General features: G+C 35.7%; 1 protein-coding gene and 1 long non-coding RNA gene across 7 annotated transcripts in view; one reads left to right on the forward strand and one right to left on the reverse strand.

Annotated features, from left to right (window-relative positions):
* The window catches only part of LOC139430811 (uncharacterized), a 56682-nt gene that overhangs the window by 38780 nt on the left and 1394 nt on the right, over window positions 1-16508 (forward strand). The gene's annotated exons all lie outside the window — the stretch shown is intronic.
* LOC111418807 (Meis homeobox homothorax) overlaps window positions 5915-16508 on the reverse strand; it is a 119377-nt gene continuing 108783 nt past the window's right edge. For 4 of the 5 annotated variants that reach the window (XM_071198135.1, XM_071198134.1, XM_023051481.2 and 1 more), the window contains 3 exons: window positions 10799-10857; window positions 9496-9654; window positions 5915-8472 (listed from right to left, as the gene is read on the reverse strand). In XM_071198135.1, the coding sequence (XP_071054236.1) occupies window positions 9497-9654; window positions 10799-10857 (217 nt within the window). In that variant the 3' untranslated portion in view covers window positions 5915-8472; window position 9496. The remainder of the gene's footprint in view (window positions 8473-9495; window positions 9655-10798; window positions 10858-16508) is intronic. The other variant, XM_071198136.1, reaches the window with a different exon arrangement.

The raw sequence follows: 16508 nt of genomic DNA on the forward strand, positions 1-16508 counted from the left end.
ACCAACTATATACCTACGTTGAATGGACTTGAGAAGAAGAAAAGTTTTAAGTAAAAAAAAAAAATAAAAGGTTTTTTAAAGTTTTTAATGGATTATAAAAAAAAACGTTACAATTAAAAGCTCTTGAGCGATATCTCAACACCATGATGAATTTTTTTTGTTGTGCAACCGTCGGATAATCTAGTTGAGTACAAATTACTAAAAGCCGACCGGTAATTGTCGGTATCGAGAAGTGCAAATTACGAGAAGGAAAGGAAAAGGCCCGTATCCTCTCGATTATTATAACTTTAATTGGAGGTGCGTTTCGTAATTACGAATAATTAGCGTTTTATCTACTCTCTTGATGCATTGCCGCAACAACTCTACGCATATTTTACTCGAACACTTTAACCATCAGATCCTTTTATATATAAAATACACTTCCTTTTGATTATTAACTTGCATTCTTCTTTTGAATTCTTCGGCTTAAGTAATGCCGTTGGAATTTTTACAAGATATTAATTAAAAATCATAAAAGAAAACATTTATGTCATAAAAAATTTAACAATCTTTTTAAAAGATCTTTTTGAATGAATGTTTCTCGGCGAATAAAAAAGAACGGCCAATTGATCGAAAACACCTGACTCTCATATGCAAAACAGAGCCGTCAAATTGTCAGGACGCCAATCGTCGACTTGAATTATTTCTTAATTATGAGCTTTCCTCGTATAGGATATACACGGGAATTGATAAATGGCTCGTCGCCGCCGTTCCGTTTATTTTGCCGATTATGCAAACTTGTGGCCGTTTACGCAGCCGTTTTTTTGTTTTAACCAACCGAAGACAACGTTGCGCATAAATCACCCTGCATTACAATTAATTTTCTTATACAATGTAAATAAAAACTGTTGTCAGACCCAATTAACTTTCAAAACGAACGTAGTCGATGGTATGTTAATAATGGCACCACGTCGTTATGTAAAAACAATAAATTATGATACTTTTACCTTTAATTTCATTTTTAATAACATTTTTTTTCTAAATTTTATAACGGAGTTTTAGATATATCTAAAAAGGTTATTCTCACAAATGATTAACTATAATTATTCAAAATATGGCATATGCTTATTTTGTATCTATTATCTCTCTGATACTGTTAGTCATCTTGAATTTTTAATGTAAAATCTGTATATTGTTTCATTATTAGAATCTATCCTGCAATACGAGTTCAGACTTTTCAAGTATCCTTAATAAAAATAGTTTTTAGGATTAAGATGAACGAGATCATTCAATACCACTCCGTCTAACAATCCATTGCTGAGGAAATACCCCATCTAGACAACGCCGAATATTTATGCCAAAATGAGGTGGAGTTTCGTCTTATAGTATTCACAGTTACATTATTCACCTTCGCAGATGACACCGCAATTCATGATCCAGATCCATGAGTACTTGGACATTCCTACAGTCCTGACGTCATCATAAACCATGATGTGCTGATTTAGAACCTAACAAACCACCCCAGTAATAGAAGCATAAAAAAATTATATCCAACCTTACACAAAACAATGTAAATTGATATCTTCAGAATTATAGCCACCGTTTGGGACCTTTGGGTTATTCCCTCAAGTCTTTGTTTCTTATTCTGACGTTATTATCTTTATCATTATCACTGCTACAAGTTTTATCAGTGTTTTCAGAAGGTTGCAAAACATCAGCTGGTACAAACTGATCATCTGTAAAGATACGCTTGTTTAAATTCAGAAGTACGGAAAGCAACAAGTGAATAGCAAAAAGGTTAAAAATAGATTAAAAAGGAATTCTTTGATTTTTTACAGAAAAAAAAAGTAGAAGATTGAGTATAAATATAGTGAAAGGTAACTTGATCTATAATACACTTGTTGGAAAAGAAGTTATGGAACGTAAGGTTATATCCTCTTAAGATTATCGCGAATGGTAAACGGTTAGAAAACGAGGCGAATGCAAGCGAAGTTGTCGAGTGAAGGCGAGGCAGCACCAGCAGCAGCACACAACTCAAACATCGTAAATAGCAATTCCGCCGGGAAATTACAGGCGAGAGAGGCGGTCGACAACTCAATAAAACGCTCGAAAATATTCCCCGTCGTAATTCGTGCACCTTTCAACGTGCGAAAACAATAACAACACCGGCGAGCGCCAGGCACCACCTCAACTTTTTGGCTCCAGACCAAAGAAAACACTTATACTCGCGTGACACTTCGCGCGTTGAGTCTCATCCACAACACCAGAAGAAAGAAGATCGTCTCTAACTAGAGGAGAAAGAAGAGGAAGACATTATTTGTTTGATCTAAAATTACATCCGAAATCCGCGCCGTTGATTTACGATGGTTAGTGGGTATCCCCGGTTAGGGGCACCGGGACACCGTCGTAGTCGTTGTCGTCGTGTGGCAACTTTGATTTACGGTTTCGGGATGGCGCCCGGTAGGACGTAAGGCGTCGCGACGCTCCGCGCACGTAACTAATCGCGCCCAGTCCCACGGCCAATGTGTAATTACTTGTTCATGGCGAATGCAGTACCTAGAAGAAGAAGAACGCGACGAGGGGGCCGAGAAGGGGGTTTGCCAACACACGTAAATCTCGCGGCAACTAGACGGGACCTCGACGCGCCCTGTTTATCGGAGAAACTGTAAATTTTCCGACGTCGTCATAATAATACGAGATCACGCGCTTATGACGTTTATAAAGATCACTCTCAAAACTCGCTAAAAGCATCTATAGGTTATTATTTAGTAGCAGTTTTATATAAAAATCTTATTTATTTAAAGATTTTAATAACATTTTATTGAAATAAGACGATTGTAATATGAACTATTCTGATTTATCTCTTCTCAGAGATATATTGTGATTAACAGCTTTTCTTGTTGGTAGATATGTACAAATAAATTTCCTCAGAACGCTGCCAAAGAAGCCTATCTTGTGAATAAACGTCAATGCAATACTCGCTCAATTGACGGACAATAAGCCACATCAGCTGACACAACTATTTATGCTAATGTATCGATTGGATTATGAAATACAAGTGTTCCGCAATAATTAAAGTGGGGCAATACACATAGTTTAGTTTAAGTTTTAACTGTTTATACAGGCTGTATCTAAATTGATGCGAAAGATTTTAAGGGGTGATTTTTCAACGAAAATTATCAAACTACTTCAAAACTACTTCTCCTCCAAGTTACAGTCCTCTAAAATTAGGAGAAAAAATGTTTTTTTCTTTAATAGATCCACCATGGAAGAATTTAGAAGAATAAAATTTAGCACATAACTGTTGCTTATAAAATGACACTTTTTGACGATTTTTATAACCGGAAAATGTTATTACAAGGTGCTAAAAGAATCAACCCCTACAATACTTTGCAACAAAACTTTTTAATGTGTCTATAAGTTCATTTTTTTTCTATAATACCTGTCAAATTGTTGTAAAATTGGCAAAATTAACAGGGAATTTTGTTTTATCATGTTTTGAAATAGATACGTCACACTGACGTTTGAGCTTTCGTTATTCCAAAAGAAAAGGTGCATAAAAAATGTTGTGGGGTGTTTATTTGCCATTTACATACCTAGAAAAGGTGTTTTGTTCTATTTAATTACTTTTTAGCACGTTTTTACAATAAATATGTACTTCGTTAAAATCGTATTTATCTACAAATTTATTAGTATTTTAACCTCAACTATTTAGTTATGATGTTACTAAAAATCAGGAAAATAACGTAAATTTTATAAGGGTCCTAGATAATACCAACAGAAACCCTAAAAAATTTACATTGACAAGTATTATAGAAAAAAAACGAACTATACGTTTTTCTCTTTAAAAACTTGATTTAAATAGACGGATTCAATACGCAACTTTTTTGTCTCTTGTCATTTTCTCTTAAAATTGTTAGTTTGATCGCAAAAAAATAAAATAATACAGAGGCTCAGGTGAATTAATTCAGCGATTGGTTATTAGTAGTCAAAAAAATGAAGTTATGTCAAATTGATCTCAGTATTATTTTATTTTTTATGATCAAACTAACAATTTGTTAGTTGTAAAATGTCAAGAGATAAAAAAGTTGCAGTCAAGCAACTTTCAAGCATAAGTCCCATCAATTTAGATACACCCTGTATATTCGCTTTTTGCATGTCTCAAGCATCGATCGAGATATAGACCATTTTTTTACCATTTCTAAATTTGATGTAACTTGCCGTTTGAAGGATTTTTGAGTATTTTGTGTTGTACCTTTTTTATGTTCTACTTCTTTATTTGTATGTCTGTGATGAGGCAAAAACAATTGTAATAAGTCTAAGAAAGCTTTATTTTCTTTTCTTCGCCTGTTTGACCTTTTTGTTTGGAAACATCATTATACTCATAAAGCTGCAGCTTTCTAGGCACATATATACACATGTCCTAATACACCCCTATCGTATAAAGATAATTCTGATTAATTAAATATTATTAATTCACTAGCAATCAATAATGGTATTATATGTCACAATTTCCGAGCTTTTGTGAATCGGAATATATTGGAGGCGGCTCTTTAAAATCTTAAAAATTAGTTATGAAACGAGAATGTAATGAATTTTTGCCTACGATAAAGCCAGCCTTTATCAACTATTATTAGCTTTTCTTGTTTCTACTGAAATAGTTGATAAAGGCCTGCTTTAAGTAGTCGAGAAAATTTACCATATACTTTGTTATATCGGTATGAAGCGCCCAGTAAAAAATAAATATTTTTAGACAGTATTGATGTGATGTATTTCTTCGGAAGAATATACGAAACTCTTGGATGAAGAGAAAATGACGAAGATGTAGGATCTAAATGTATCCTTAATAAGATGGAAATATTTGGTGCTTTTAAAATACATCCTCATAATGATAATAAAAACAGTGACGTTGAAAAATTGATAGTCCTTTCTGATAACACGGGTTTAACGATAATTGTGTACCATTCTGTCAAATATGCTTAATACGCCAACAATCGTCACGATTTTTAAATCGAGATAAAAAAATCTGCAAACTATTTTTTGGAATACTTTTGTTATTAGATTACCATAGACTGTCTCATTTTGATTTAAATTGGTCAAAAGACAAAGATAAAAGTTTCAATATACTTCGGAAGTGTATGCCTTGAAATAGATTTCTAAATATAAAGCGTAATTTGCATTTATCTGATAATGGGTATTTAGAACTGACGTTGATTATGCCAATTTGGTGTATTTGGTTATAACCTGTCGATCGACGAACAGATGGTGTCTTATTTCGGGACATACTGAAATTTTGTGATGATTCTGGGTTCTATTTATGCTACAGACTCTACTTTAGAAGGCATAAATTCATTTCGAAAAACGAACGAGGTTGTTACGAATTCGTATAAGCCAGGGTTTTCAAGATATCATGTATTGCTTATATTGATTCTTTTCAGTTATCTCTTTTAGCGGTAGACAAAACTTCCACAGTAAAGTTGTTTTATACTAGCGAATTTTAAATTATGCAACAATATAAATAATAAAAGCAAAAGATGATATCTAGGAATCACCATATTTGATGGCTCCGTTTCCGAAAAAGATGACCGTGACACGAGTTACGTAATTAAAGAATATGATAATGAACCTAGGTGATGTAATAAATTGTTTAAAAGTCACAGTATTTATATTTGTGCAGTGTATATTTCCATATTGGCCAATGATACGTGTCATGTTTATTATTTACACATTTTTGAGGTGATGGTTTTGGCAATATAATCATTTTTTGCTAAAATTTACAATTATTTTATAGCTTAGTCACAAATGGTTTAATTTAATAATTTATTATAAAAAATATTCATAAAATTTTGCTTTTAATTTGAAAATAATTAAAATTGTTACTTACTTTTATTGTCTTTCTTGATAACAGGTATATTTAAAAAATAATACAATAAAATTGATTTTTTATATTCACTTTTATTTTAAATAAAAATTTACTTTCGCAAATGTACACAACAAAAAAGTTATCATTAATATGCAACATAATATTGTATAATTAGCATCATGCTTCACGTATAATATTTACATATTTATAAGTATGTATAGTTATAGGCAATAAGATATTTGTACTGGTATTTTTTTCCATTTCTTAGCCCAATTTCACACACTGATAAGATTACGTTTTTTTTTTAATCATATTGTTTCTCCTCGTGTCGTGGTATTCTCGGTTTTATTTATTTTTTTCGTTTTAAATTAATTAATACAATATTAAAAACTCTACACAACAATGATTGTTTCTCAATTACACACACACTCGTACCTTATTATTATTTTTTTTTAATAATCCACACATTTCATGCATTCCGATTTTCATTCATTTCCTTCAACACTTCCTTTCGCTATTATTTTTTAAACCGCTTGCGATGGAAAAAAATACACCAAATAGCCTCGGTGTCTTTTTACTTATTTAATTTATTTCTTTATTATCATCTGTTTTGGTATACACTAGTTGCCATTGTTTTTTTTTTAATTTTTGTTTCTCGATTTGTATATTTTATTTTTTTCTTTCGTATAATAAATGCCGAATCACCATTTTTTTTAAGTATGAAGGGGATTGTTTTGTTATTTTTACATTTTCTTATTTTTTTAAATAATATTTTAAACGAAATTTTCATTATTTTATGAAAAAATTTTCGAAAATATTTTTGTTACAAGAAAATGCATCCCCTTTTTCTTGGTATCTCTCTTTTCTATTAAAATTTTCTTCGTCTTTCCGTTATTTATTATTATTTTTTGTGTTTCTTTGTGTTATTTTATTTATTTTAATTCTCGTATACATTGAATAAGGCGAACAATTCATTTATGATGGAAATCACTTAAAACAGCCAACAATTCTTGTAGTAAGACCGATAATGAGGGGGAGGGTTAAAGGGAGGATGTTAAATTTGGCGACGTCGATGTTGCAAAAGGCATAGATTCCTTTATCGTTCTACCACGAAACAATTGATTGCACTTAAGTGATAAAGGAATGCAATGACGTTTTGATTTTTAACAGCGTCGAAGTCGCTGATCTGATTTTTATTTACTTTAAATTTTTAAATGTCCAAACCACCACGATTATGCAAAAACATCTTATAAAACTATCACCGTTATTATATATAAATTTTTCTAAATGACTATCTATATATAATATATATTTATATATTAACAGAATGATCACCAAAATTCGTATACACCATTTTATTGCGAAATCGAGGTGGTTATTGACCTTGTTTCCTTTATTTAGTTAAATCAGATCTTTGTTGATTTATTTATTTTTTTCTTTTCAATAAGAGGAAAAAATAAATTTAATTTTAGTTATTTAAGTAGTAATATCGTGTACAATATTTTTAATATTTCTATGGTATATTTATGTGGTTTCAGCCAAGTCCACCTGAGTTTTTTTGTTTTCCCTTAATGCAACGCACTGTATACTTGTATACTTGTGTTTCGTTTGATATTTTTTCTTTTTTAACTTTGTTTCGTCTCGAGTTAATTTTTTTCTTTTAACATCTAGTAGATTTTACGTATATCGTACATGTCGGGCGTATAAATCGCAGGGGGAGAATATTTTTTTTTAACAGTAGTAAATAGTAGTATACAATTTCCATTTTTTCCTCTCAGTAAAATACAAACCCGATACACATAAAAAAACAAGAGATAGAGAGACATAGTTAAATAACCGTTAAACTCAAGTGCGAAAATGAAAGAAAAAATAATAATAAAAAAAAACGAAATAAAATCACAACAGATAACAACTATATTTTTTTATACAGCACAACCATACTTCGAAATATTGTTTTAACTTGTACGCGATGTACTCAAAAAATCCTGTTCCCTTTATTAATTTTTATTTTAAAGTTCAATCCACGTCCTCCTTTTCTATTTTTATCGCTAAGTGCTGCGGACCACAATTTCTTTTTTCATTTTTTTAATTATTTAGAAAAAGTCCTTGTTCGTTTTTTGACCACACCGGGGCCAAAGTCCGTTAACTATTAATTTTTTTCATTTTTAATTATTACTTAGCCAGAGTATGTACACCCGCACGGAAACAACAAAATCGCGAACGACGAAAACTAATTAAGTTAATCTCATTCATGCCATCGCGCACTTTACACGTTTAAAAAGTTTTTTTTTAATTATTTACTTCGAAACGGCGTCGTCGTCGTTTTTAAACTTTTTTTAAATCATTTTTTACGTTTTATTTTACTCTTCTTTTTTTGTACAGAGGGTTTTTGCTTTTATTTAAATAGTCCTTTTTCCTCGCACCACCGACCGTCTCGACGCACGGACGGGACGCACCCTTTTTGCCTTCTTCCAGGAGACCCAAAAAGGCTAGGTCACACTCGATCGACGAACATAAAAAACACTGTGGAAGGGGCAAGGTTTTCACTACATTTACACTTTGTACAGGTATTTTTAATCACAATTAAGAGTTGCAAAGTTCAATGTCCGACATTGACGTGCTAAAGAATCCTGAAACAAAAAGAACATTTTTTTAGTAAAGTTTTTAATAAATAATTGTACATAATTAATATAGAAAAAGTTAACAAATTATTTCCAAATCTTTCCTAACTACACGTTTTCATGAACGAACACTTGTTTCTGAAGAAGGATGAACCCTTTTTCAAAAGAGACGCATGGCTTAACTCGAAATCTTAACTTAGGCCTAATATTAGTTCTAGTGATAGTGCCAGTATTAATTCTTGTTTTAATTTAAAAGATCTGTTCTATTCAGCATCAGAACGTTTTCACCATTCTTATGGAAGCAATAAAACTCAACCCAATCTATCTTATTTCATGTTTTCTGCTTTATTAATATCTATTAATATAACGAAAATTACCAATTGAGCTTAAAAGTTTTCCGAATCTTTAGTTATTAAATGTTTTACCGTGAGTCTCTACAATGAGTAGTTTCCAAGATACAGTACTTTACAGGCTTATTTGGGCACCCTGTATATAAATGAGGCATTTATTACAAATGATGACGGATATTGGAAACAACCCAGAATATTGCTGTCCTTTCCGTGATGAACCCAAAATTAAATGAATGCAAAAACATGATCAGGAAACCAACAGCAACAAACGATAAATGCACAAATTTGCATGCAACGAAGATTTGTATATAAAAGTAAAAACGATCTATATTCACAAAGATACTTAATTCCTAAAAACGTTCGAAGTCGCTTAAACCGTAATCAGATGATTGTTGAGATTTGTTGATGAAAGCGCAGTAATTTTGACAGTTTGAAAATATTGCACAGGACTTACATTTTGCTTGGTATCGTGATATATTGAAACATACTTAAGCGCCATCTATTATAATCTATTATCACTAATATAAAAAGATATTCTGTCCCGTAATAAAATAAACATAACCTTGACTAAAATGTTAGAGTTTAATTTATTTATTGAGTTTATTCGCAGAAATACAAGAGCTTATTTACTGTTGGGTATGTTTATGTAAATTTAAGGAAATTTAATAAATTTTTAAATTACCTCATAGATGATGTCCATAGTATTCAGGATAGTGCGTGTACTGATTGTGAAAGGCTGGGTCACCTGGAGGTCGGTGCATCATCTGTTGGCCGTCCATCATGTATCCCATCGTTCCATCTGGACTGTAGGCTCCACTGGGACCTGCGTGCGGAGTGAACACTAATAATTAGTTCGGTAAAGTACTGTCCTTTAGAAGAAAAAGTTGAGGAAATATAATAACCTGCGACTAAGCGTTACGCCTCGAAAAAAAATGAAATATGAAAAGTGTTGAAAATAGTAAAATCGATTTTATTAAGTTTTATAAAAGGGGGTCGATGTTAAGGAAAAATCGAGAGTAAGAAGGGTGTCGGGTTGACGGATGGGTGCTCGCGTAGGTCATTGGCTTGAATTTCTCTTCTGGTGGCTGTCTCCGGCAGAGAACCTTACACACACCGGAATCGATACCGCGTGCGTACTGCAGACAATGAGAGGTCTCTCTCTCGTTTCGGGTATCGCAGCCACCATTACCCCGTGACAGCGGTGATTAATGTCCCTCCATTCAGTAAAATAACTCGGCTCCGAAAGCCCCCCCTGTTACCCCTCGTCGTCCACGTTCCCTCCCAAAACTCGCCCCTTTACCCCGCGACCTTTCTGTAGCCTCAAGCGCGACGAAAACTTCATTTTTATGCACATATTATTGGGAGGAAAAAAATCATCATCGGGGGGCCCTCGGTATCTCTCGAGAAAAACGAGAAGAGAAGGTTAATGCCGCCCGATACGTTACACGCCTTTCCACTTACAACTCATATCGCAACCCGATTACGGTGCACTCTCTCTTCTCTACCTGAAGCCGAACGCGATACCACCCGAGACTCTCATTCGATCCAAGCATTAATGGAAATCACAATTCATTAGCGATAAAAAAGGAGAATTTCGCTTGATACTGAAGTAAATAAACGATACGCACGAGAATGAACGAAGTAAAGTATTAAAGAAGAAAAAGAGGAGGCGAGTTGATTAATTACAAACGTTCTGGTAGGAAAGGGGAATCTTATATATACGTGGGGGTTACTCGTCCCTTTTGGTCCTGAATAAGTAAACGCGTCGATCTCCCGAAAGACTCAGAAATGTCGGCTTCTAAGAGAGTTAAACGCCGCTCGCTATTCGGACAAATCGAATCAATCGGTACATCAAAGGAGTTCACCCCTACGGCGAAAAACGGTCTAAACTTAAATATTTTAACGGATCCAAAGGGGATTTGAAATAAAACCCTGGAGGCGTCTCGCGGTCGCAGGTTTTCCTTCTTGGCGATTGAATCACTTACCTGCTCTGTTCGACTGATCAATCATTGGTTGAACTATCCTCCGCCTCGCATTTATAAACCTAAAATAAAAAGATATACCAAATAAGAATATAATTTTATGATTACAATATAATTATGGACATAACATAGAAAGGAAGGAAAACTGGAAGGTACGATGTTTTTGATCCTTTCAAATTCCTCGGTAATTTTGTTTATGTGGGACGTGACATCCCGGCCGGATTCGCAAGGGCTAATCGTAGCCCCTGGACCAAAGGGTCCACACGTGCCGGTCGCGAAGCACAGATAAGCTTAATTTAAATTACCCTGTAGAGGGTAGATTAAAACCGGGACAGTTTTGTCGCCGACTTGTTTTTCCGCGCGATTTCGTATCCCCCCTAGCACCGAAAGTTAACATACGATATACACAAAAGGGGTAGAGAAATCCCCTTTTGTTTGCAAACCAAAATCTCAACATTTTAAAGTTTTATAAATGTATTTAATAAAATAGGTCAAGTTGTTTTACTAACATGTATAAAAGATAATAAAAGCATACTGTGTTACTCTGCGAATATATGTGTGTATGTATATAAAGCTCTCGGTTCCCCAATTAAGAGGCAACAGCTGTGAAAATTAATGGGGCGCAGCTTTTAAGACGTAATTGGGTACATTCATAACGCGAAATCCGCGTTTCCGAGATTCCGTCGCAGATGTTGTGTTGGTTCGAGAAAGAACTTTGCGACGATTGTTTTCCCTCGGTGGAGGGAGCGAATGAGATGACGTCGATTTTAATAATAGGGGTAGAAGCGTGCCGGTAATCCATCATTTGTAGCGACGGGGGCGGGAAAGGGTGCTACTACTACTACGCTTCCCTCCGGGACACGATCCGGAAACGATAATTGCGAACAGAAACGGGAATAACAGTCGTTGATTCGTAAGAGGGCAGGAACCCTCCTAGAAAGGGGTGAAGTTTGTGTTTTCGGGAGAGAAAACAGCGCCGGACCGTCATTAAGGGTCAGGATTAGCCGGGAATCCGACGCCAAAAAGGGTTACCCAGACGTGGACAATACGTCGCTAATCGATACCGAACGGGGCAAGCGTCGCGTCGACCACCACCGCCGTCGCCACCCCCTTACCACCACAGCCTAATTAGGCCGTTTGACTACGCTCTCACGTACCTACATGGGGGGGCTGGCAGAACAATTTCCTGGAATCTTGAGGAATTGGACCCGCTAACGGCACGTTATTTGCTGCTTTACGCCGATTTCTATGCTTCAAACGGATAGACTCACTAAATAAAGCCAATCTTCAAGTCTTCCCCTCCAAATAGGCAGAAATCAAATTTCACCCATCGGTATGATTTCTACCGTACGTGATCATTTAACTCACCCTTCTTCAATTTCAAACTAATTTATCTTGAGTGTTGCAATTTGAATTAAATATACAGTGAATTACATTTAAGATGCAATATACTAAAATAGAACTACAACTAGAAACATTCAGTTAATGTAGTTTTAGTGACAGTGGTGGTATAGCATAATATATCACTATGTTGCATATTTTTATTGAACTAAAACTAGAACTAGCTAGTTTTGCACTAGCACTATCACTAGAACTAACACAAGACCTAGATCTAGAACCATTCGGGTTTAGCCGTCTTGAGAGACGTGCGGCTAAAATCGAATTTTTCTAGTTCTAGCTCTAGTGTAAGTTCTAGTTTTACACTATCACTAAAACTAACACAAGACCTAGAACTAGAATCATTCGGGTTTAGCCGTCTTGAGAGACGTGCGGCTAAATCCAAATGTTTCTAGATCTAGGTCTAGTGTTAGTTCTAGTTTTAATTGTTAAGACGGCCGAAAACTTAGAGTTGTCATAAGGACGTTACCTTTTTCCAAGCAAAACTTTTCCTTTGCAAAGCTAGCCAATGCCTGTACTATTAAGCTATGTTGCATTTTTTTGTGCGACAGTGCATTTGCACATTAGTTTCGTAACTATGATGGTTACTGCATTCATATACTTACATTTTATTATTTTTGGTACATTGTATCAATTTCGAAAAAAAAAGAGTCTTGTATGGTGATATATCTACTGATTTAAATTTTTCTTGTTTATTTAGTGAGAGAAACTCTTTTCCCACAAACGTATTGTTTTCTTTCCGTTTCGAGTCGATTAATTATACAGGCGACAAGGTACGGCCTGGGTAAAGAATGCGCCATCCACGAAGAACACAATAGGATCGCGGGAATAGTTTCGACGACTCTCTCTCTCCGTTTTATTTTTAGTAATTTTTTTTCTGTATGTGTTCGCTCGGCCGTCCTTTCTCGTCGTCGTCGTCGTTGCCGTCGCGAAATCGCCGCCCGATTGTTTTAGACTAATTAATATGCCCGGGAGGTGTTTAATTTACGCCCCTTAATGACACGTTAGCGATCGCGTCTCGCATACTAATCGACGTGCACAATGACGGGGTCACGTTTTACAACTCGCTCTGCTATTAATAAACCCGTGCCCGAAATTTACGAATCATTTAACTTAGCCTATTTTGGGACCGTCTGTATACGACGATGATGATGTAAGAACTACTATGTATATGTATGATTCAGAACAGTTGTTGTTGTCGTTGTTGTTGGGGAACGATGAAATGATACGTATCAGTTCTGGTTGGAAGCAAGGGGTGGAAGACGTCTCCAATTTTCTTCTCAGTGAAAAGATTCGAATTCGGTCCGGAGGCAAATTGAAATTGAGTACGCATAATGGAGGCCGCTAATGGTGCCACCTCTTGGCCGCGACGCGGGCTTTTTCGGGTAAATTGCCGCTCGGAGGGTAAATCGAGGGTAGATAGAGAGGTGGAGAGCGGATGCGGGGAGGTACGCGTTAATGGCGTCGCCCGGATAATGGATGGAATTGCATTAAAATGCGATCTGCATGGAGCGAGCGGCGCGTACATTTCCGGGGCCAAATGTAATTACGGCCCTATCGGATCAATCCCACGTCGGAGGCGGCGGCTGCTGCGAGAAGCACCCGATTGTTTGGGCCGGGTCGGTAGCGCCCTTTCCGTGTTGCGACGATTGGCCGCGACGCCTACGTTTTCGAGAAAAACGCCGGACGTGTCCGCTAATTTAAATCGGTCCAGATTACGCACGTTCGGTTCGGGGTTTTGGCGTAGAATGAAAGTAGGGGATGGCGGGGTAGGAAATCGAGCGAAGGGGAGCTGAGAAGGGGGCGCGTTCGCTTCATTGGGATCGGAGGGCTATATGGAAATGTTGGTCAAATATATCATTCCGGCTTGACAGTGCAATTCTCTTATCGGAACGCTCCCGGTTCCCGATCCCTCGGGCTCTGCTGGCGTCGTAGTTGTTTTTCACTAACGGAGACGAAACCGGGAGTTTCAGGGGCGACACCACCCTCCCACCCCTTACTCTGCCAGTCGCGTCTCCCGCCTCGTTCTAGCCAAACCCGTTACCCGGGAAATTGCGAATAAAACAATCCTCCTTATTTCGTGATTGAGGAAATTCGTTAATAAGAGGTATTTCCTATAATAAACGAGAGAAGAAACAAAAATAAATTGGAGCAACGGTAGAAAAACAAAAGCGCGACACGTGACGCCTAAACAAAAGAGTAATTGCAAATTGAATCCGTAACGGCGTCGTAAAAATGGAGCGGTAACCGGGCGCGGGGCGCCCATAAATTCCCGGTTTAATATCTCTCCGGAGCACCGGGCGTCGCGTTAACGCCACCAAGTGTCGCAAGCTGACGCCCGGTCGGGGCCCGTGATGGGGCCTGACCCCGTGGCGACATCTGCTATTTACCAATTACCACACTCTATATAGCTCGGTAGTAAATACAGGCAGCACGGATGTCTAAATCATAAACGCGTTTTCGGGGTGGGGTCAACATTACTTCCAAGAGCATGCTTTCAACACGCAAATTCTAACCAATTAACAATTTATAAATAAATCATAGTTTTTTCACCATGAAACAAATTTGCGAATCAATGAATCACTGTAGATTATTAGACTTATCGCTTAGAAGAGGAGTAAATAACCCGGGGGTGGTAAAATAAATAGGCTCGATTTGCGTCGCGATGCGTTAGAATTTGCGTGTCAAGTTCGTTCGAATCGTAATGGCCCGCCTGTCACACTTGACATCGCGGTAATATTTACAAAATCGCCGACACGCGATCCATCAGCGGTCATTATGTTCTCGGAACAGATTTTCCCTACATAATTATTTCGTTTAATACTTATTCAAACCTTCCTTTTTTCATAATTCATAACAATATCATACAATAAAGTCTACATAAACCCCAGAAAATGATAATATCTCAGCTTTCGAAATGTAATTCAATGACATTTTTAACAAAAAAGGTAAGAAGTCTACATTATTTCCATATTTTACATAAAAGCCATATATAGTGCTTCCCAAAAGTAACGGATAAATTCGTTAAAACAATTAAAAACAGTTTATAGAAAAATCGCTGAAATGGGTCTAAGGATTTAAATTTTTTGCCTTTTTTTGGTATAGGTTTTAAATTTTTTTCGCCATTTTTAAAGCAGTTAAAACGTTATCGTTATTTTTTTCAAATAGCAATCCCCCATTTTTATTACGAAATATGAAAGAGGATTTTTTGAATTTTGTACCCCCAAAATTAATATTAGTTAGATAAGAAAATTTTCAGGAAAAATTGCCTTAAAGATTCATGATTTTCCATTCATTTGAGGTAGAAAAATAGCTGTAGCCATACATAACCATGACAACCAGTTGTTTTAGATATTTTATTAAGACAATGATTAATATTTGATATCTGAAACAGTTGGTACGCATAGCTACTGCTATTTTTCTATATTTTCTGCTATATTTATCCGTTACTTTTGGGAAATCCTGTATATTTTATTAAGTTATTATTAATCATGGAGAACGCAAAACATAATCATATCTCTAACTCAAAAAAGTCTACATACAGTAGGTTACTCTTATACATACTGTATCATTTACAATTAAAACAAGTCGAAATTTACATACTAAAATTAATACTTGCTAGGTCCTCCCTTGGCAGCAAGAATTGCTGCTAATCGTCCAGGCATGGAATCAACCAAATTAGCTGTAATTTCTGGTGAAATACTCTACCATTCTCGTAATAGTGCAGCTTTCAATTTGTTTTTATTTTCAATGTGTAATTTCCGAATTATTGCGGTCAAAAAGCTCCCATCTCTATGATCCCAAGCCTAATTTAATGACCGATTCCTTTAAATTAGTTCGCAATATGTTCAACAACCCCACACCATCACGTTTCCTCCGCCATGCTTCACTGTGGCTTTCAAGTTTTTCATATTCATCTCTCCATACTTTTGTTGTGACAACATAACCGAAAATATTGGATTTACTTTCATCCGAAAATACAACAGTATACCAGAAGGTATATATTTAGCAAAATCGACTCTTTTTTTCGCATTTGTTTCCGACATAAATGGCTTTTTTTCTGGAAACTCTACTGCTGTAGCCTTCACTTTGTAGCACAAGTCGAACTGTTTCTGGATTTACGGTTATAGATTTTGATGCCTTGATCGTGTTTAAAATTGACCACTTATCTCTACATATCAGTTATAGCTGCATGTAGACTTTTGTGAGTTATAAATATGATTAAGTTTTGTATTTTTCATTATAAATAGACTTCTAATACCCTTCGTTTAAAAATTTTATTGAATTACATTTCAGAAGCTGAGATATTATCATG

The sequence above is a fragment of the Onthophagus taurus genome, chromosome 7 (assembly GCF_036711975.1).
Source record: "Onthophagus taurus isolate NC chromosome 7, IU_Otau_3.0, whole genome shotgun sequence".
NCBI lineage: Eukaryota > Metazoa > Arthropoda > Insecta > Coleoptera > Scarabaeidae > Onthophagus > Onthophagus taurus.